We start from the raw sequence: 20,546 nt of genomic DNA on the forward strand, positions 1-20,546 counted from the left end.
TTCCTCTCTCTTTTTTATCCTGTACCTCCTCTAGCTCCATCCTTTACCCCTCTGGCACATCTGACAGCTTTACTAAAGCATTTAGAACACGGTTCACAGTTCATTGCGTCACCACCATGCCCATGCATGAAAGTAGCACACGCCTTCATGTGCAGCTTCAGGTGAGCATCTGGCCTCCAGCGTGTGCCTGTCCTAAGGCTGGGCACTTTGTGCTTCTCACATGCACGTTTGTGTGTTACTGTCCATGGGAGGTGGCTGTGGGAGTCAGGCTCTCATTGCACATCCAGCTGTACTAACTGCAATGGGTTGTGTACTCGGAAGCAGACAGGTTCCTGTTTTATCTCAGTGTCTTACATTTACATCCCTTGCAATGACTTGACTATCACTAGAACAACAACAACTTTAGCTGTTCTAATGGTATCCGTCCCACTTGCACTGTGTACCTCTATCCGTACCTCTTTCCAGCACTTCTGTACATCTCTTACTGTAGACATGTACTTTGTTTTAATTCTGAAAAAATCATTTCATTTCTTTGAAACAGACTGCTTTTGATTTTAAAAGCAGCCAGGCAGGATCTGTAGGGATTTTGCTTTCAAACTCAGTTTTCAGTATTGCTGTTGTACCACAAGGGAGCAGATTCTGAGATTTCTACTTGCTAGAAAAGTTCTTGTTTATAAAGCACAATACGTTGGGCCCAATGATGCTATCAATCTTCCTGCACCACTCCCTGCAAAAGTTAAAAGGAAATCACAGCTCCCTAGAAAGGTTTTATATTCACAACTTCTTGATAGGAAGAGTGATTATTTGTTACATACATCTTTGGTTCGAATGTACAATTGAATAAAAATAAGCTAAGAATGTATAGCTTGGTACAATTCCACCCTTCTGGTCTGCAGCTGTAGCAAGAGAGCAGAGGACTTGTTTATGAAAAGCTGCCAAAGAGTCCAGTGAGATGGGGCAAATCCTTTGCTGATGGGGAGACTTCAAGAAGTGGTTTTGGCACAGTGACCTCTCAGCTGTATGCTGCCAGGCCCCAAAGGGAGGAATAGGGCAGCCTGAACAAGGGGTGATGTGTTGTTTGAGCTGCAGCCCCTATGGAGGCTGAGTTCAGAGTCAGTGTTGCCTCACATCTGTGAATCCCAAGGCACGCACTGGCTGACACCATTGCAAGTGCTCTCCTATGCAGGAAATGCTTTTTGCAGCCGATACTTTTTGTGATTATGTGAGTTGATGTTTATCTGCTCACAGTCACTCAAACAGCTTGAAACGTGAGACAGTCTGCTGGACAGTGCAGTTTGCTGTAGGAAGCTGTGGTGGGAGGGCATTATGACACTAAGTGTGAGCAGAAGTTGGCTTGTGTATTGGTAACAGTGAGGAGCTGGGGCTGAAGATTGGCATCTTCTGTGGGAGATGTGAAAGGAAATTCTAAGATCGTCTAAAGCAACATTCCCCTTTTCTGTTGTGACAGCCTGAAATGCCTCCCCTTACCCCAGACAAGGGACTGGATGGCAGTCATCTGTCTGATGGTTTTGGTAATGATCAAAAAATGTCCTGGAGAATTCCAAAAGTAGCAAACGACTTTCAACAGTTTTCTCTTTCAACTTAATGATGCAAAATTATTGATGCAACTTATTCAGCAAATCAAAGATGAAAGAGAAACACAAAACATTTTGAAACTTTCAATTTTTTTCCCCATATGCATTGAACAGAGATGTTTTGTATCTCAGTTCAGCAGACAACCTTAAGGCTCTCATGCAAGCTGAAAGCTCCGCTCTCTCTCTGGATTTCTAAAGCAGTGAACTGAAATAGGTTTAAGCAGGGGAGAACTGAGAGGAGCAGAACCTGGGTCACAACTCAGTCACACACACTGCTGACTGTCCATCACAGTGTAGGTTTGTAAGGTATCTTAACCTGAGGCAAAATTTCAGCATCTGGTGAAAACAAACCAACAAATGACTCTTTATTTTGTTATGGAAAAGGCTAAGGGAGAAAGTACAAATCTCTGGGGATATCTGTGGAGTTGGCGAAACTGAGTGATACTGGAGTTTGAAATGATTCCATTTGTTCACAGTATGTGAAGTTCTGCAGAGAGTATATGAAACAAATTTGTTATCTTGCTCTTTTCCTGATAGTGTAGAAAGCATGCAAGCACTGCTAGCACTTTTTCTGCTCTGCTCAATTTGTGGCTAGACTTTAGCATTAAAAGCTGCATTCACATATCCAGCTGCAAACCTGCGGAGCGCTGGATGGGATGACCCAGGGGTGTACATTGTTGGTCTCTGTGTCAGGAGACCCATCTGATTTTGATGTTAGCTGAAAGTGATCACCTTACAGATTAATCTCCTCTCATTATTATGCCTTGCAGTGCACTGTATTGACGTGGCTGCACAGCGGAGCACAGGACTTGCTTGGTAGCTGTTGCTGCAAAAAGAGAACTAGGGAGGGTTGGGGGAGGATTGTTTTCTTTGAGTTTCTGTTTGTTCTTTCTGAGCAAAAGAGAAAGGCATCCAGCAGATACCATCATTTATGAGTGTTACTGCAGAGTAACAAGTGTTAATCAGGCAGATTTGAGTTTGCCCTTTTTTGTTTATCAGATTGGAGAGTTTCGGGGTAAATAGGACATCTGCTGCGGTCGTAGCTGCTGAAAGCCCAGCAAATCTTTCTGTGCACAGGTTTACTGTGTGGCCAAATGTGCTGCTGGGGCCAGGTGTGCTTGTAATCCCTCAGGACAGCTGTTAGACATGAAGCTGGGGATCTCAGAAAAACACTGCAAAACAGGAAAAAATCTAAGGATCACACAGACAAAAATGCAAAGGAGTGTGTGGCTGCAGAAATGGAGTTGCCATAGCTGTCAGAGGCTCAGCGAGACAGGGTGGAATCCAGTGTTTTGGAAGGTTTCCCCGTATGACACAAGATTTTGGAATTTTACAGCTGGTAAATCCTTATTAACACAGGCAGCCCCTACTGGCCTGGATTCCCTGGCTCGCTGTTTGCTACGGGGGCGCCCAGTGGCAGCATGCCTGGTCCTCGTTATTCAGCTGTGAATCTTAATTGTTTGAAGAGAAAATTAAAAAGCAATAATTCTGGGAATAAACAAATGGCAGGGAGACGAGCTCCCATCACCTGTTGACAGAAAATTGATCATTTAAAAAGCTGGCACAGGGAGTGGAATTCCCTATTCTCCCACTTAGTCATCGCATCCTGGTGTGACTCATTTTATTACATGGAGGTTCCCAGTGGTTTTATTTTGAGAGGAGCTTTTGTTTAATAATTTATACACACACACACACACAGGCACACATACAAACACACATAATTTTAAGAAAACAACTAATCTATTTTGATGAGTTGGCATAAGGGGTTATTTGGGAGAGCTCTGGTATGACAGGCTGCCTCTGCTGCTTTCACTGCTCAACTACTGTATGGTTCTTTTTAGTGTGAATTGAATTCCTCAACAATAGCTGGGGAGAAATCTCCTCTAGACTCGTTCTCACTGTGCAAAATGTCAGATGTGGGGCTGGGCTGGATGGCGAATGACTAATCCGTTGGCCTTTTACCTCCCAGACCTTGACTTGTAGCTTTGGCCTTGGTGACTCAAACTCACGTCCTCAGTGAAATGAAGGCACTGGCCTCAGCTCTCTATAAACAGAGCCTGGTTAACTGCAGTGGGCAGCCCTGCTTCAGAAAGAAAAAGAAATCAAACTCAGTGAAAAAGTCAGTAGCTCTTCTTTTGCAAGCTGTAATTTCATTCATGCTGTTTGCTCTGAAGTTTAAAAACTGTTCTGAAGTAAAAGGAGGCCACAAGTGCTTAGGTCTGGGTGCTCAGCAAACACGAACCAGAGTAAGTTCCCTGCTAAAAGCAGAATTAGTCCTCAAAAAGAGCAGGAGATTTGTCCATGTTTTCCCCTGTCTGTAAGGTTTCCACATCCCAAAAGTATCTGTTTTGCTGGAAAGCCCTTGTTATTCGCTTTGCTCTTGAGGTGGCTTAAAAAGCCCTGCCTGTTTCCAGAGTTGCCTGTTGTGTACTGATAAAACTTGACAGAGGCAATTGTTGGCTGTTCTTGGAAGAGTTTCCCAGAAGCACGTTGAGCTGGAACAATTCACTGCAAGCCCAAAGGGAACGCTGCAGAAACGCGTGGTGGGGGCAGCTGCCCCACTAGGTACCAGGCTGGATTTCTGCATGGTTTGCTGCCTGGGAAAAAAGGTAACAGGTTGTTCATTAAGTAATTTGTGTAATGCTTGACTGAAAAGCAATGTACATTTTCAGGCATAAAATCACATGCAGGCGCAGGATCCCGTACAGAATCGGCACAATAGTGCGCTTAGTCTGCAGCTGGAGAGAGCTGCAAAGAAAATTTCCTGAGCCTCTCAGTCCATCAGTCATACTTGTTCAAATAAAGCAGTAAGTTTGTTTCTCTGCAAGTTACTGACCCCAAAGTCATGAGTAAAGGATCATGAATAATGTGTAAATGCTGTAACTGGTTCAGAAAACCTTTAATTGGCTAGTTAAAAAAAGCCTTAGAAGGGGCTGCAGAGAATCACCCCAAGTGTTCCTAATGCAGACTGACGTTTTGATTTTCCCCAAAGTTTGAAGCAAGATTTTTGGTATGATCACGGCTTGAGCTAGATAGGGTAGAATTACTTTCTTCCAGCAACTCATTCATTCCTCCGAAGAGTGCTGACACAATCAGATCTCTCATTGGGGTTTAACGCTACGTCTCATAACCCTGAAGCAGCACAAAAATCTCTATTTCCTGAGCATTTCACTGACCTGTGGTGTTAAAGACTTGCCAACTAAGACAAACCATTAAATGAGCAGGGAACCACAACAGTAAAAATATTGCATGAGGCAGCCGTGGCTGGTAAGACCTCAGGGTCTACATCCAAAAGTATTTTATCATCTTGAGTGGAACCACCACTCCATTCAGAGATGTGGATTGAATTCCCCATTGGGGAGGTGGAGTTTGAGATGCACCACACACGTGGAGCTGACACTGAGCTTTCACGTGGGCCATATTTGTACCAGGACGTCCTGCAGTGCTCTGCATGGTGTGTGTCGCTGCCGACACAGCTCTGCTCTGCACTTTGCCTTTTTGAAAATGCTTCAGCAGAAATGATGCCATCACACTATTGCAGTTTTGCACTAGTGCAATTATTGCACTATTGCACTGTAGTGTTTCCTTCTGCCAAAAGCTCGTTGTAATCTGCCTGTCTGCAGGGGTTAAAAGGAAACAGAATATTGATTAAATTGAAGTAAAGTTCATGCGTTCACAGCTATGGAAGTGACACGTGAGACAGATGGAGCCATATCATTGGAATTTAAGCATGGAGGTCAGCAAGTGAGCTGTGGAGTGCTTATATTCAACAGGGCTTTGGTGCCTAAAGAGCAGGAATTGACACTGCTGACAGATTTGTTAGGATCCTGTTCAGAAGCTGCGAGCATTATTATATCCAAACAGAAGCATCCATCATTGTTAGAATGATAACACTAGATACCATTATTTCTTGTTAGGTTGGGCTTTGTCTCATTCTCCCCAGACTTTGGACTCAGCCTAAACATCATTTGATTTTTATGGTTGGCTTCATTAGCTTTTAGCGCAGTTTCAGTGGCTGGGTTACTAAATCAAGTCAACTGTGACTGCGGTTACATATGCTTCACAGGCCTCGTGAGTATGGCAGACGACTTTCACAATTATTTCTCTTTTATTTTTTGCATTTTGGACTGACAAATCCTTTTGATATCTACCTTCTATGCAGAGTTAGTGCAGTTGCATCTGCACAGACTGTTTGAATTTAACAGTATAGAAACAGAGATGAAAACACTGCCTGGAGGGAAAGCAGGCAGTCAAGACATCTTCATATTTCATTGCTGAGACTATTCCTGATGCATGTCTCTATTAGGACTTTTATGTCACATCCTGTTTCGTATCTTTCTGTTTTCTTTTACCAGCTCTTCCTCAGAGGGCCATAAAAATTGTTCTTTTGGAGTTGTTTTGGCATATGTGGTAAGGTTCTTTAGCACCTACTATGATGGTTTCTTTTCACAAGAGTTACCTCAAAGGGGAATCCCCCCATTAAGTATTTATGCCTTGTCATCAGACGATGTATTTGGTATCTGCAGTATTAAACCCACAGCCTCCCGCTTCCCCAAATATATTTATTGTTGCAGCCATTGTAAAGCATTAGCTGCATTAATAGGGGTTTAGATTTAACCTGCATCAGCCCAGACCAGTGGCCAAAGCAAGTGCTTGTTATTAACTAGTGGAATACTTTCCATTCATTTGCACAGCAGTCCTCTGGGATGGCAGGGCTAACAGCAGCCAGAGCAAGCTTGCTGCTCCAATTACACTGCTTACTCTGACTGTCTCCTCCCTGCCACCCATTGCTAATCCACATGATAGTGTGGAGAAGACAACTGACCTGCTGGGGGGAGACTTGAAATGCTGAAAAGAGAAGCCAAACACATTTTGTGTTTCCTCCTTGCAACAAAATGCTGTGGCAGGTGCTGGAGGGAGGTGTTTGGACATTGCGTTGCAATGGTGATGTGTGTGTGTGTGTGTGTGTGTGTGTGTGAAGATCAAAGGGAGGAAGGGGCACATTCTGGGCACCCAGGGAAACCCTCCTCCTCCTTGTGAGTGTTCAGGGGCCAGAGTGTAGCTGAGGTTTCCTGGGTAAGGGATGGCAGAGGAGTCACGGTCCTGTCGGGCTCACAGGGCACAGTGGGACCCAGGGGCTGAACCAGTGGGGCAGCTGCGATGCAGAGCAGCAGCGTGAGCCCTTCCTGAGGAGATGATACCCTGAGAGCTGGGCACATCTGTTAGCTCAGTGTCTGCGGAGGGGAGAACAAAGAGAAAGCAAGAGAAGAAATGCAAAATGCATTTAAAAATACTCTTTCATTTCCCTTTTTGCCAGAAGCAGAAGTACTTAAATAACACAGGACAAAAGCAGCTTTTGCAGCATTTCCAAGAATCAGGAAAAATAACAAGTCCTCTGAGAAGAAGTGTTTTTATGAGACTTTATGCTGTGCTACCAGGCCTGGGCACGCAGGAGGGGAACCCTGCAATTCCTCCCTCTCTAATGCAGATGCCAGCCCCATGACTGCAGTATTTCAGAGCATAATACTACTCATTTTAAAATGAAACTTTCAGAAAGATAAGAGGCTCTTTTTTTTGAGGGTACTGGACTTGTTCCTATGTCAGAGGAGATGTATTTCTTATTATCACATGCTGAAGTTTTATATTCCACATGCAAGAAGTAAGTATATATAGTAAGAAGCTCTTATATAAGGAGCTCTTCAGAGAAGGCCCTGGACACCAGGCTGACCGTGAGCCAGCGGTGTGATCTTGTGGCGAGAAAGGCCAATGGTACCTGGGGTGCATTGCACAGAGTGTGGCCAGCAGGGTGAGAGAGATGATCCTTCCCCTCTACTCTGCCCTGGTGAGGCCACACCTGGAGCACTGTGTCTAGTTGCATGCTACGGTCTCTGTGCACCAGAGCTGAATTTTTACTTGGGCTTTCCTTTACCTCCTCACCCCCACTGTCTCTATTGCACTGGTGGGGAACTGTGTGGTCTTAGCTTAAAGCAGCAGAGAGTTTGCTGCACCCCTGACCCAGTGTGACCATTAACAAGGTATGTGACCTAATGGTGCCCTCCCTCAGTCAAGCTGTCTGAAATCAAGTCTGCTAAAAAGCAGGTGTTGCACCTGTGTGGAATATTTCATTCCTCAGTTTGCTTAATTTCTATATAAACATTTAATTTTAATATGTAAGTCTTTTCCTGGCGACAGAAGTGTTCGATGATGTATTTAAATTAAAAGTTGTTCCTTTTGGTTGAAATTAAGTCAATTTTGAAAGCTTTGCTCTTAATTTGCTGCTTCTCTCTTTCTAAGCCTTATGATTTTAAAAAGGTACAGTTAGGTTAATACTGTGATGTTCTTCTAGATGGGCAGCAGATCTGGGAAATGGAAGCAACAGTGGATAAGGATAAGAGCCAGCCTGTAAGTATGCAAAACACTGGATGTCCTCTCCTTGAGCTTCTCAGACAGCAGCTTGTATTCAGGGGGTAGTTTCCAAAGAGTGTCTCAACAGAAAGAGCTGCTATCTGACTGCTCTGAGGAACAAATGTCAAATGCTTCAGTAGTAGATGTGCTGCAAAAAGAAACTATTCATTTAGCAGTAACCCACAGCAAACTGAATAACTGCTAGATTTTGTGTTCTCGCAGAAGACTCTATTGTATCAGCCCAGTTTTGAAAGAGTGCTCTGCAGGATGCTGGCTGTCCTGACTTCCTTTTGCCTATGTGGAAGTCTTGGGTGCACTGTACTGTGCAGGACAGGATTTGCACTACAGTATTTAAAATTAACGTTGGTCTTTCAAGGGAATGAGTCTCATTGTTCACTTTGCTACTGGGACTGTACTGTAGTAGCTCAGCACATTTAGGCACTTGCATTGCCATGGGCCATGCCTGCCCTTGCGGAAGAGAATGAGGCACTCACTGTTAATTTCCATGGAATCAAGGTCTGGCTGTAAGTAAGAAACCTATAGAATAACCCAGTTTATTCTAACACAGAGAGGGAAATCTACAGTACTTATTTGTTTATCAAGCACCTATTCTGTGTCTTTTCTTTGGATCTGAGATCTCTCTCTGCAAATTGAGGACAACATCAAGTACTGGAGAGGATACAGCACGTACAAACCAGTTTCCTAATACCAAAGATATTCCTGTTTTTCACCATCTGTTCTTTTTTCTTTCTTCCTCACATACTCTTCATTATAGAGATGAACTGGAAGTTTCTCTTCCTTTGTCCCTGGGCACGTAGTGGGGGAGATGCACGCAGCAGTCTGTTCTTGGCCTGTTACTAACTCTGTGCCGTCACCCTTCACTGTTTCAGAGCATGCTCTTTGTAGAAATACCGGAGTACCGGAACAAGCACATTCGCACACCTGTGAAGGTGAATTTCTATGTCATCAATGGTAAAAGAAAAAGAAGCCAACCCCAGCATTTTACCTATCACCCAGGTAATTCTCAAGGACAGAGCAAGTTGTTGCCTAGTTCTCATAAGCAAGATTTTATTTTCCACTGTGTTGTTTCCCCATTATATGAGGATCTAAATTTTGCTAATTTGATTCAGCTAATTGCAAATAAGTGCTCAACATCTGTTTGGTTTAAAGGATGCATGTGATTTCAGAGTGAGAATTTCCCATAGACTTAAGGGGACAGTTATATAGGCCCTGGACTGATTCTGCCTCTTCACTTGATGGGAGTTTGCCAACAGCTTCAGTGGGAGCAGACTCAGTTTGTGACATGATTTGACCCTGTGATAACAGTGAGCATTGCTGACGTGTACAACAGTAAGAAAACACTGGATCTGGGAAAATTAACAAGGGCTTGGTATGGAGGAAGAAGAGTAATATATACTCTTCAGAATGGAACTTGTTGAGAAAAATACAAGTGCTTTTGTGATGTTTTGACTCTTGGGAATTGGTGAGCAATCTCACAGAAAACACAACAGGATTACTAATGAGATTCCCAGAATTTCTTAGCTTTGGCTGGGAGAAAAACGTTGTGAGAAAATCAGAGTATTGTGCTTGTGGAAACCAGAAAGCATGAAATAACAGTACCAGATTTTTTTTTCAAGCTTCAAAATGATGTCTTAATTTGACTGGTTTCTAAGCAGACATTCATCCTGGTTTTATTTTAATCTGCTCCAACTTAACAGTTGTTAAATTGTTCTCCTATTAAATAATACTGGAAGGTACAATTTAAGCATAACCTCTGAAGCAGACCACTTCGGTGTAGAAAATCTTGTACTTCCCAAACAGGTTACTCTGTTACTTGACCATCATATAGTTTCCATTGTATGATATTTCTGTACTGAGAATGTTACTTGTAGCAAAGGACCTGGAAGCCAGCTGTGAAGTAGTTCAGCACTGCCTTTGGTCACCGGCTAAATGTTAGGCAGAAAAATGAAGTGCTGTACCTGTCACAGAATGCCTGTTCATTCACTCTTCTTTTCAGATGCAAATATGACATGAAACACCTGTCTGTGGCTGTTTCTTATTTTGCTTATGTTCCAGAATGCCTCTTAAATGAATTAATATAAGAGTTAAAATATTGTATTTTTCAATATTCAGAAATTTATGGTTAAATAATTGGTTAAAGACTTTATGGAACATCTTAGTACAAAATGCTTTCAAGTGAGAGCCTCCTACAATTGCATATGTATGTTTTGTTAAGTTTAATGCCTGTGTGATATGAGCCTGCACATGCAGGTCTTGTGAATTGTTTAAATCTCTTTTTACTTCAAGGAAAAGCTCTCTGTTTCTCATCAGCTTGTTACAAATAACATCTTTTGCATGCTTTATTGTAGTACCATCAATCAAAACAGAGCCCATTGATGACTATGATCCAACCTTAATCTGCAATACAGTACACAGTGGCCTGGGAACAGTAACACAGCCGTACTATTCACAGCACACAATGGTCACCGAATCCCCTTCCTGTCTTGTGGCCACTATGGCGCCCTGCCAGCAGTTGCGCTCGGGCCTTTCTTCTCCTGATTCTCGATACCATCAGCAGAACCCAGCTGCAGTAGTTTACCAAAGAAGCAAGAGCCTGAGCCCAAGCCAGCTGGGCTACCAGCAATCCAGTTTGATGGCTACACCTGTTGCTATTTCAGATGCCCATAGGTCAGTGCTAGTGCATGCTGGTTCCCCAGGCCAAACTTCAGCAGTGCTCCACCACTCTCCAGGCAACCAGCAGTCTTCTCCAGTGATTCACTACTCTCCAACCAACCAGCAGCTGAGGTGTGGAAGTCACCAAGAATTTCAGCACATCATGTGCTGTGAAAATTTTACATCCAGTGTTGCAAGACCAAGCCAGCCCCAAGTCAGTCAAGCACAAAGATTAAGTCCGAGTTCATATCCTACTGTGATCCAGCAGCAGACAGCTTCAGGCCAACGGGCAGCAAAAAATGGACCACCAGTCAGCGACCAGAAAGAAGTATTACCAGCTGGAGTCACTATTAAGCAGGAACAGAATCTGGACCAAGCATACCTGGATGACGGTAAGCACCACTGTTTTCTTATATGGGTCTGATGGTTGGAGGAAGGGGAGGCTTGTAAATCCCACCTGTTCCTTGGCACAGCAATGATGTGGCCTCCTCCTGATGAGTGTGTGTATTTGCTGTTTGCTCATATAAGTATGTTTTTTGTCTTTAATCGGTTGCATTTTGGTAGATGGTAATGCACTACAGCTACCGTGCAAAAAGCAGTGCTCAGCAGAAACCCTCTGTCTTGCTTTGTGACATGGAGTGAGCTGTCAGGTTTCAAGCTGTTGCCATTTTGTTTCCATTTGCCAAGCATTACTTTGGAAAATGGAGAAATTGAGACAAAACGCACTTTTAAATTATTTTTTTATTATTCATATCAGGGCAAAGTCCACTCTGTAAAATGCTTCTGTACATTTTGTACCAAAAACCCCCATTGAACAGTCTATCAAGGCCTGTAATGAATGGGGTTGTGCTGCAGGCAAAACTATTGCAGATGTTCTAGATGAACAGTAGGACATTGATAAGTAAAACAACGCTGTTTCTTTGTTGTGAGCTTTGCAGATTTAGCCTTTAGGAATGAAAATAAGCTGGAGTAAAGCTTTCTTTGAACATATCCTGCTTATTCTTAGGTAGGCAGATACTGGCAAACTGGTTGGTTGGTTCTTTTAATAAAATAGTAGGACTGTTCCTTTCAAGAGGAAATCAATGCAAAGTTAATACTAGCTGCTGGTTGTTACAGTCATGAAGGCCACTAGCACTACTCACATTGGTTTTACTGGAGCAGAGTGAGATTGCTTGGTGTATTGCTGCTAATATAGTGTGTCCTTACAAAGTAAAGACCTGATTTTTGCATGTATTCACTGGTCTTATCCTTACAATCTAGTAATTGCATGCATGATTTGAGATTTCTCCTTCAGAAACCCACTGGAGTTGTAAAATGGTGCCCATGAAAGAATTCTTTTCCCAGGTTGAAGTACTGAGTGCTCTGTGGTTGTGACATACACAGTTCTGCTGCTTTTGTGGACAAGGTAGAATGTGTGCTGTTTACTCCGTTGGTCTCTGTTTGAAATGTCATTGATAGCATTTTGGTGTAGTGACAGTAAAATACAGAGAGTTTTTACCAGTCATCTCCTTGTCTGAAGAGAAGTGTCAGATTGGGCTGTAACAGTGAATTTGATTTAGGAAATTTGCTAGACCTGCATGAAAACAGCTAAGAAAATCCACTTCCCGTTCAGAGAATGGGGCATGATAGCAAAGCAAGATAATCTTTCTGGTGATAAAAATGAATGCCATGTTACAAGGTACTTTTAATATGACTAGCTGAGGGGTTCTGTGTAGAAATACTTGGCACAAACCTTGTAAAGGAAAGAGAAAGGAGGAAAGATGAAGTTAAAGCCAGCAAACTTTAGTCAAGCCCAAATTCACTTAAATGAGCTCCCAAAACAGACCACAACATGAGTTTCAATGGATTTTGAATTAGACCAGAAACATGTAAATACAGCATAGTTTACAAGGGATGTGCTTGACCTCTGTGCTAAGAGGAGCCATTAGGCAGAAAAGCAACAAGTTAGAAATGAAATTCCAGGCTTCTGCCTGAGTGTTAGAGATTAATTTATCAATTCTGCTGCACAAATCAAGCAAGGTGACATTGGTCACATCCAGCTCCTTACTGACTTCAGTGAGTTTACATCAGTTAGAAGTGTGACTTGGAAAACTGTGATTTACTTTAGGACTTTGCAAAACTTTTGATTCTGAAATGTTCAAGACTTGAATTGAAAAGCCACTTTGTTTGCTGCTGGGGAAAAGTGACTCAGAACTTAACAAAAGCCATATTTTTCCTAACTAGAAAGTTTATTTTTGTGCTTCATAGTATTAAAAGAAACCAAACCCAGAGGATTATGGAGGCTTTGCCCTCAAATCCCTTTTATCCAGAAAACTCTTCTGTGATAAAGTGAGCCGTTAGGTCTTGTTGTGATCTTCTACAGACAGATACTGAGGTGATGGTTCCCCAACCTGGCTTGGCATGAGTGCACTGTCCTGTCGCTGATGTTCATATGTTAGGCAGAGACTGTTCTGGTGTCTTTCACTTCCCTTCTTTTCCCTTCCCTTCCCCCATCTTCCTCCTCCCTCCTCTTTGTTCTTCTTTCTCCATATTTCTGCTGACAGTCCAGCTTTCAACCCTCCTGCATCTCTGACCTCTTCTTACCACCTCTTGTCCTCTGCCTTCATGGTTAACACAAAGCCTTAATGTTCTGAACTTTGCTTCTATTCTGAGCTCTGCCATGAGCTTCTTATGTGCCTTCAGACAGGCCCTGCTCCATCAATTCTCACATCGGGTAATTTGTTTCAAATGCAGGTGAAGACCATAGGAAGGTTGAGTTTCAGCCAAGGCCTCAATTTTGTAAAGCTTGTCACTAAAACCAACCACGGCAGTAGAAGTTGTTTTTTTTTAAAAAAAAAAAAACAAAAAAAAACAACAACAACAAAAAAAAACCTGATTATTTGCAACTCCATCCCAAAAGCATCAGTGTTGACTTGCACAGGGCAAAATGGAGAGCAGGAGTGGCTGTGGCCTGGGGCACTGGCTGTGCTCCTGCTGCAGAACCAGAGGTTTCCTGCACAGCCCTGGGAAGCTGCTCAGCTGCCTGCCACAGCTCCCATCTGTCACACAGAGGTACCGGGATGGTGTGAGAAGAGCAGGAGGAGTGTGAATGTATTGGGGTCAAAGCATTCAGACGCCACATGATCTGAAAGCATCTTGTAGAGGCTCAGTGTGGATATGGTGTTAGGTCTTTCCACATACAAATAAATGGACGTGTAGCTGTTGTTTTATCAACCTGCCTGCACCAGATTTAGTCGTTTTGTCTTTAGCTGTCACACTGTGCTTTTTACTTTACAAAGAAAAGTGGTTGTCATTATTCAGATGGTAACTATCTAACCACATCTGACACTCAGAACTGTCTGCGCGATACAGCATCTTTAAGTGATTTTTGGTGCACCAGTAATCTTTAATGGGGAGAAGCGAGGCAGATGCTTGTGCAGTGCAATCAGACTGATGATTGGCAGAGGTGTTTCACTGTGAAATCAAGTATTCCAGAGAAAATTGCAGATGCAGAAGAAACTTCTCAGACAACTGATCAGCACTGTGTGTGATGGCATGCCTGTAATTCACCCTCACCCCCTTTGTTGTGAGCAATGTGCTCATCCCCACCACAGCCTGAAATCAAATGCAATTCTTTCCTCTCCTCCATGGACAGGAGGACTTCTTTCTGAGCAGCTTTTCTCTCTCCTTGCAGAAGGTGGGGGCTGTTGGAGGGTGCTTCAGTTTGATTTATAGTTGTCTTCATCGTGTGTCTGCACTTGACAAATGCACAGAGAAAAAGAGTGATCCAGGGCAGGGAGGGAAATGTCCCTGTTTCCCTTTATTTTAGACAGGAGTGAATTTGCATGTTACAAATGAGCTGCGGCTCAGTGAGGGCAGCAATTTGCATCACAAAAAGCCATGCTCTGTTTTTAATTAGAACTGCTTTTCATAGGTGTGGTCATTTCTGCCTGGACAGGGTTTTACCAAACGTGAAGCACGTTTGTTCTCTGAAGCATTTTGCTCAAGCACACCAGCAAAGCTGTGTGTTCATCAGACTCGTCCCTGATGCTCTGACTTTATTCCAGATTTTCTGTTCTCTGCCGGGACCTTATGCCACTCACTGCGTGCTTCATTTTGGATTGCTGCTGTTATTTGTGTCACATTAGGACTGAAGTCTTGCAGTCACATGCCAGAGACCTGCTTTGCTGGGTGTGATATGAAAAAAGAATGAAAAGATGGAAGTAGAAAGGTGGTTGTATCGGGAAGCAGGTCTCCTGTGTTGTGTCACTGTTTGAAAGTTCAGCTCCTTTTCAAGACTGCCCTTCTCCCAGTAGCCTTTCTGAGTGGCTGTCCTGCTGCCTAAAAACATGCAAAAGGAAACAAAGTGAGAAAAAGAAAAACCCATACATCTCAAATCAGCAGTGGAGGAAGGAAGAAAATGAATCAAGTGATTAAAACCATAGTTCCACTGGCACCTCTTTGTTCTTGAGCTCAGTAATCTGTAATTGGTGCAGTAAGTGCCCACAGGCAAGTTGTGTTACAAAGCGTTTCCTGTTCAAAAGAACATGCAGACTCCATTAGGAGACCAGGGGCACGGCTGCCAAGAACTGACAGTGCAGGATGGGTGCGTGGACACTCTCTTAGTGCCTCGATGGGCAGAGTCCCACCAGGAACTGATGCACCAGGACAATAAAGCCTGGTCCACACGATGTGCTGCTGTATGAAGGTTTAACCAGTGGACAGTTATCAGCAGAAAGCCCTCAGTTTTGGAAGGCATCAAGCAGTTCTCAGTGATAGTTTTGAAATGCTGGCAGAGTCACTTGAAAAAAAGAACTTGTTCATGCATTTAGGAATTGAAAGCTTCTAAACCACAATAAAGTCCTTTCCCAGACTTGCTGTCCATTTACTCCACGCTCATGGCATTCCTTAGACGGTCTGAATCACAGACAGCAGACAGCTCTTATAAAGAAGACCATAGACACCCATCTGTTGGAAGACATCTGCCAAAATAGGCTCTATCCACTTTCAGTTTAAAAGGATAACAACAATAACATTTTTCAGTCCAGTGACACTATTCGCTCAGTGCAGAGGAACAGTAACAAGCTGAAATAATTCCACTGCAGAAAGCAGCAGGCAGGGCTTCTCCCCTGCTCTTACAGATGGATGGAGTGGAGCATGGAGCTGCTGAGTGATTTACCCAAGGTGATGCAGAATGTCACTGGTAAAACAGCAGCTGCCCTGAGGGATCCCAGGCTGCCAGGACCCCAAGCCACATCCTGTGTGCAGGCACAGGGATAGCAATGAGACGGTGAAGGTACAGCGTAGGTGTGACCCACTGCTCACAGGTACCAACAGGAGGACTGGCAGAGATGAGAAAGAGCAAAGCTGTTGTAAATCAAGTGCAGGGTGTGAGAAAAGAGAGTTGGGGTCTCCCTGTCATCTAGGGGTGACACTGAGTGTTCTGCACAGAGTCTTTCAGTTCAGTCCAACTCATAACTGTTTGGACAATGCTTTTTTGAAATGGAGGCTGTTGAAAATGAGAAATGTGAAGGTAGGAAATGGCTTCTGACAGAACTGTGCAAAGCAGGAATGGGGGTTAACTCCTGGAGTTACCATTTTGCACTGAGCTGGAGCAGTACTTTCTGGAAGCCTTTACAAGGCTCGTTTAGGCAGCTTAACACGTAACTGTGCTGGTCGAGGTGGCTGATTTTTTTCTTTTCCTAACACAGCTATTATGGTGAGAGCCCTTGTACAGACACAGCTCTGTCGGTGCAAAACTGCTGCAATCAGTACATCTGCTACCAAGGCAGGGAAGCACCACCAGCTGTGTCATGGAAGTGTTCGGTACCAGCACGGCCATGGCTGCACAGGGAGGGTTTCACCAGCAGCACCGGTGCCTCCCAGCTGGTTGAACTTGTAGAGGTAGCTGAGGCCCATGTCATAGAGTGGATTCTCACATGGGTAATAATTGTATGAGCTCAGCTTTGTATGCTTACCACCTCAAAATGACTCCCAGTGCCATTACTTCCTGCAAAGGTGATGCAACATGCTGGATTCATTTATTAGAAAGATGTGTTGTAGGGGGGGAACTCTTCCCCCTGAGAGCTACACCGGCAGCTGGGTGTGCGCTTGTCCTCGCGGTGTATCCTGTTATCTGCCCTTTAAGATCAATACTTTGCAATTGAGTGTCAGTGTAACCAGCAATCTGCATTGCGTCCACGTGGCAGCTCGAAGGTTTTGCTAATTCTTTGCAATTTCATTGTGAGTCTTGGAATACTGATAGTGATTTAAAGTACCTGTGCAGGCAGCTGCATCAGAATGAGATGTTTTTCTCTCAGTGATCTTTTCAAGTTTAATCCAAGAAAAGCAACAAAACATGAAAACTAGGACCGTGTCTTGGTCTTCCAGAATCCAGATGGGCAAAAAGGATGCGGCAGGGTTTGACTGCCTGGTTTTAAAGGCGATCTCATGGTTGTTAGGTGCATGACTCACGAGCCTTCAGCACCTGTGTCTGGTGTTGATGCTCTTCAAAGTTTCACTTGTTACAAATGCTGTTAGTGTTAAGAATGCACAGAAGTAAGGAAAGGGTAGAGATGTTTTCTCCCCTGAAAGCCTGGTATAGTGGGAGGATTCCCGTCCTGCTGTGTGGGTCAGGGAACAGGCAGCTCCAGCAGTTTTCAAACTGTACTTCCGAAATCTTGCAGGCAGCTGTAGAGCCCCATTGCATTGGAAAGTTGGGACAACATCTGCACATTGACTTTAACTGTTGTGAAATAAGATGCCTGGCAAAAATATTAAAGATACACAGCCTGCTTGTGGTGCAAACTGTAAAGCAGTTACAAAGCCTTCTGCTATAGAAGAACAGCAGGGTTCCAGCACGTTTCACACCAGCAGCACTGTTGCAGCTGAGGGCAGTTGCTGGCAGGCAGCACAGCAATTGCTGGGGCACCTGTGGCCCACTTTGCTTTTTGTGCCTCACAAGAATGAAGCCTTGTTGGTGAATGATTTAAAATTCATTTTTCTTCCACTTGCTTTTCATACTTTATTTCTTAAAATATCATTATTTATAAATCTTTAGCAATTTAAAATAAAAGGGACAAACCATCTGAATTTCCTGTCAAAGGCGATGTTCTTACACAAACTCTGAGCAGCAAGAGCCACTTTTCTGCCCAGCAGAAGCTGGTGTGGCCTTACAGTACTGGGTCACTTGATATTGCTGGTTACTCACCAGTTCCAAGAGACTTCTACGCTGTAGCTTGGATGGAGTCTGCTTTTAGAGGAGTTGTAAAAGCAGACTGGACAAATGCACAAGACAATCATGCATTGGCTATGAGAGGCACTAAATGACCTAATAGGTCAGTACTACTTCTGTGATTTGAAAAACAAGCAGCACATCTGTAGTCACGCCAGCAGGGACGTCAGAGATAGGGGAAAGAAAGCAAATGCTCGAGGACCGTAAAGTTCCCTTCCCAGCATACTTGCTTCTAATGTGAGCTCTCAACCAGCTGCTAACTGTCACAGTCCCTCATTTTGTAATGTAACTTTTTCTGTGTTTGCCAAGAAGAAGCCAGAGAAAGGTAAAAGCCAACCTAGAATGTGTAAACAATGCAGTTGTGTCTGAATCATCTCTCTAAGTCCCCATGCTTCAATTTTGCAAGCACAGAAATCTGGGCGTATATCCAGCTGTGAATTTCACAGATGGAGCCTCTTTCTAAAGGGGTCTGTGCAAAAACCTAAATCCAAGTATTCCCAGCTTTGGAAACTGTCCTGTTCTTCAGTGTAGGTGCACGTCTACTGCAAATACTACAGTCTGGCAATTAAAACTCTGACCTCTCTGTATTCATATGACTAATGGTCTGATAACATTGACTTTGAAAACTTGGACCTGAGTTAGAGTTAAGCAGTGGATTATGTTAGATATAAAGGAGTTAAATCTTCAGCTACTACAACTTAGAGCAAAAGCACTGAGGATCAAAGGACTTCGGGGGTGATGCCCATATGACTCAGCAGAGCAGCACTAATTCACTAAGTGAGAAACTGGCCTAATACTCTCCATCTCCCTGCAGGTTCTCTTAATCCACACAGTTCCCATTTTAATCAAGCCATGTCTTTTTGTGGGTTTTTAATTTGGAAACTGTTTGTACTCCAAAATGGACTAAAATGTGCCCTCAGCTGAACAAACACTATTTATTTACGATGAAATTGCCATTGAACTAGATTCAGTAGGAAGACTATTACTGCCTTCTGCCCATGGACACTCAAGTGATAGGTTTGCATCTGAGGGAGAATTTTCCCACGTGGATAACTGGCAGGTGTGGCAGGGAAGGGCAGGGCACAGCATCCATCTGGGCATGTTTTGGCTCATGGCAGGGCAGGTACTCAGCAGACCTGGCGTGCACCAGGGTGCACCTCATGGCAGGGGTACTTTGTAGCTGTGCAGGGACTACCAGGTGACACTATATGGCTTCATCCTTTTCCAGTGCTTTCATGTTGACTTGCTCTTCCTATGTGCAAGGATGCGGAGCCTTTGTTGTTAACATGCAGAGGATAATTTGGAGCAGGGCAAAAGCACTAAATTGGAGGAGTGTGAACTTGCAATCATTCCCTCTGATTATCTGTGCCAGGGGAGCCTAGTCAAAGATTCCCAAATGGCGGTGTGGTTTGGTGCAGTTTCTTAATGATGAGTGACTTCATCATTCGTGAATGAATCAAGTCAAATGTAGGACAAATAGTGAGACACATGAATGACTCTTATGACATTTGCAGTGTCTCAATCAGTGCTGATTTATTTAGGTGGTTTCTAAGTTTCTTAGGAAAGAGTGAGAATGACTAAATGAGGGGGGAGCCACTTCAAAAGAAGGGGAGTCAATGGTGAAAGTATTGTGACAGTTAAACCCCCCCCCCCCCCCCCGGGTTCAGTGGCTGTCATTATGAGCAATGCAGCACTGGGGATGTTGTAAGAGCCCAGCTCCAGGGGGCTCAGTAGCCCCATGGCTGGAGGAGGTGGAGTGATGCACCCAGCGCTGCTCTCCTGTCCAGTCAGATACCTCCCACTGCCTGGGGGATGTTCACAGCCCCCCGGGGTTTCCCATTGCTATAGCAGGCTCTGAAGGTGACTGTGGAGATTCTGGTGCTGAGCAGTTCCTGCCCTCAGATGTTGTGTGTACAGAGTGGGTGCACAGCTTCAGACACACGAGTCACAGGTCTGCCCCATCACCCCAGAATAAAGCTTGGCATTTCTGTAGGTAGCAGACACTGCCCAAGGAAGCTGTCCTGTTGGCTTAGGTGTGTCATTCAGTTCAAGTCCTTGGATATGGAGTAACTGTGTATTTGTACAGATTGATGTTTGCTAAAGGCTGGAAATTGTCTGAAAACGTGGGCACTGGGCAGGTCCACGGAGCAAACTGGCATGGCTTGAATCAAGTGAGGAGCAGGGCAAGTCAGAGAAGACTTCTGAGATTTATAGTTTTTAACTACATGATGTCTTGTGTGTCTTTTTTCTTTAAACTTACATTAGTTTTTCCTTGTCTGGTTTCTTCTTTACACATACGCATTGGCTTTGAGTGGGGTGCTGTCTTCTTCCTTGTAATGAGTACCAAGGGCCTATCAGCCAGCAGACAAGCCAAGGGAACTGCCTGTGTGGAGGGCTGGCTTGGAGGAGTAGCTTTTAGTGCTCCTCTAACCAATTCTGTCATGCAGAAAAGCATCTCTGCTCTTCCAAAACCACCACTGAGTGCGAGTGGCTGTGCACTAGGCTGGAAGAAACCCTTTCTGCATTCAGCATTCTCTATAGGCAGCATCCTCTCTGCAGTGCAAACCAGGTAGCCATTAATCCCATTTAGACTGTAATATTTACAAGTGTTTCGTCACGTTGTGGTCAATATAAGAAGACATTCATTTCCTCCCATGCAG

General features: G+C 43.9%; 1 protein-coding gene across 6 annotated transcripts in view; it reads left to right on the forward strand.

The window, feature by feature from the left end:
• The window catches only part of NFATC2 (nuclear factor of activated T cells 2), a 77,615-nt gene that overhangs the window by 43,981 nt on the left and 13,088 nt on the right, over window positions 1-20,546 (forward strand). For all 6 annotated transcript variants that reach the window (XM_085519843.1, XM_085519842.1, XM_085519841.1 and 3 more), the window contains exons 7-9: window positions 7,942-7,997; window positions 8,891-9,017; window positions 10,370-11,065. In XM_085519843.1, the coding sequence (XP_085375969.1) occupies window positions 7,942-7,997; window positions 8,891-9,017; window positions 10,370-11,065 (879 nt within the window). The remainder of the gene's footprint in view (window positions 1-7,941; window positions 7,998-8,890; window positions 9,018-10,369; window positions 11,066-20,546) is intronic.

The sequence above is a fragment of the Coturnix japonica genome, chromosome 19, assembly GCF_054131305.1.
Source record: "Coturnix japonica strain WE chromosome 19, WE-NBRP24, whole genome shotgun sequence".
In the NCBI taxonomy this organism is placed as follows: Eukaryota; Metazoa; Chordata; class Aves; order Galliformes; family Phasianidae; genus Coturnix; species Coturnix japonica.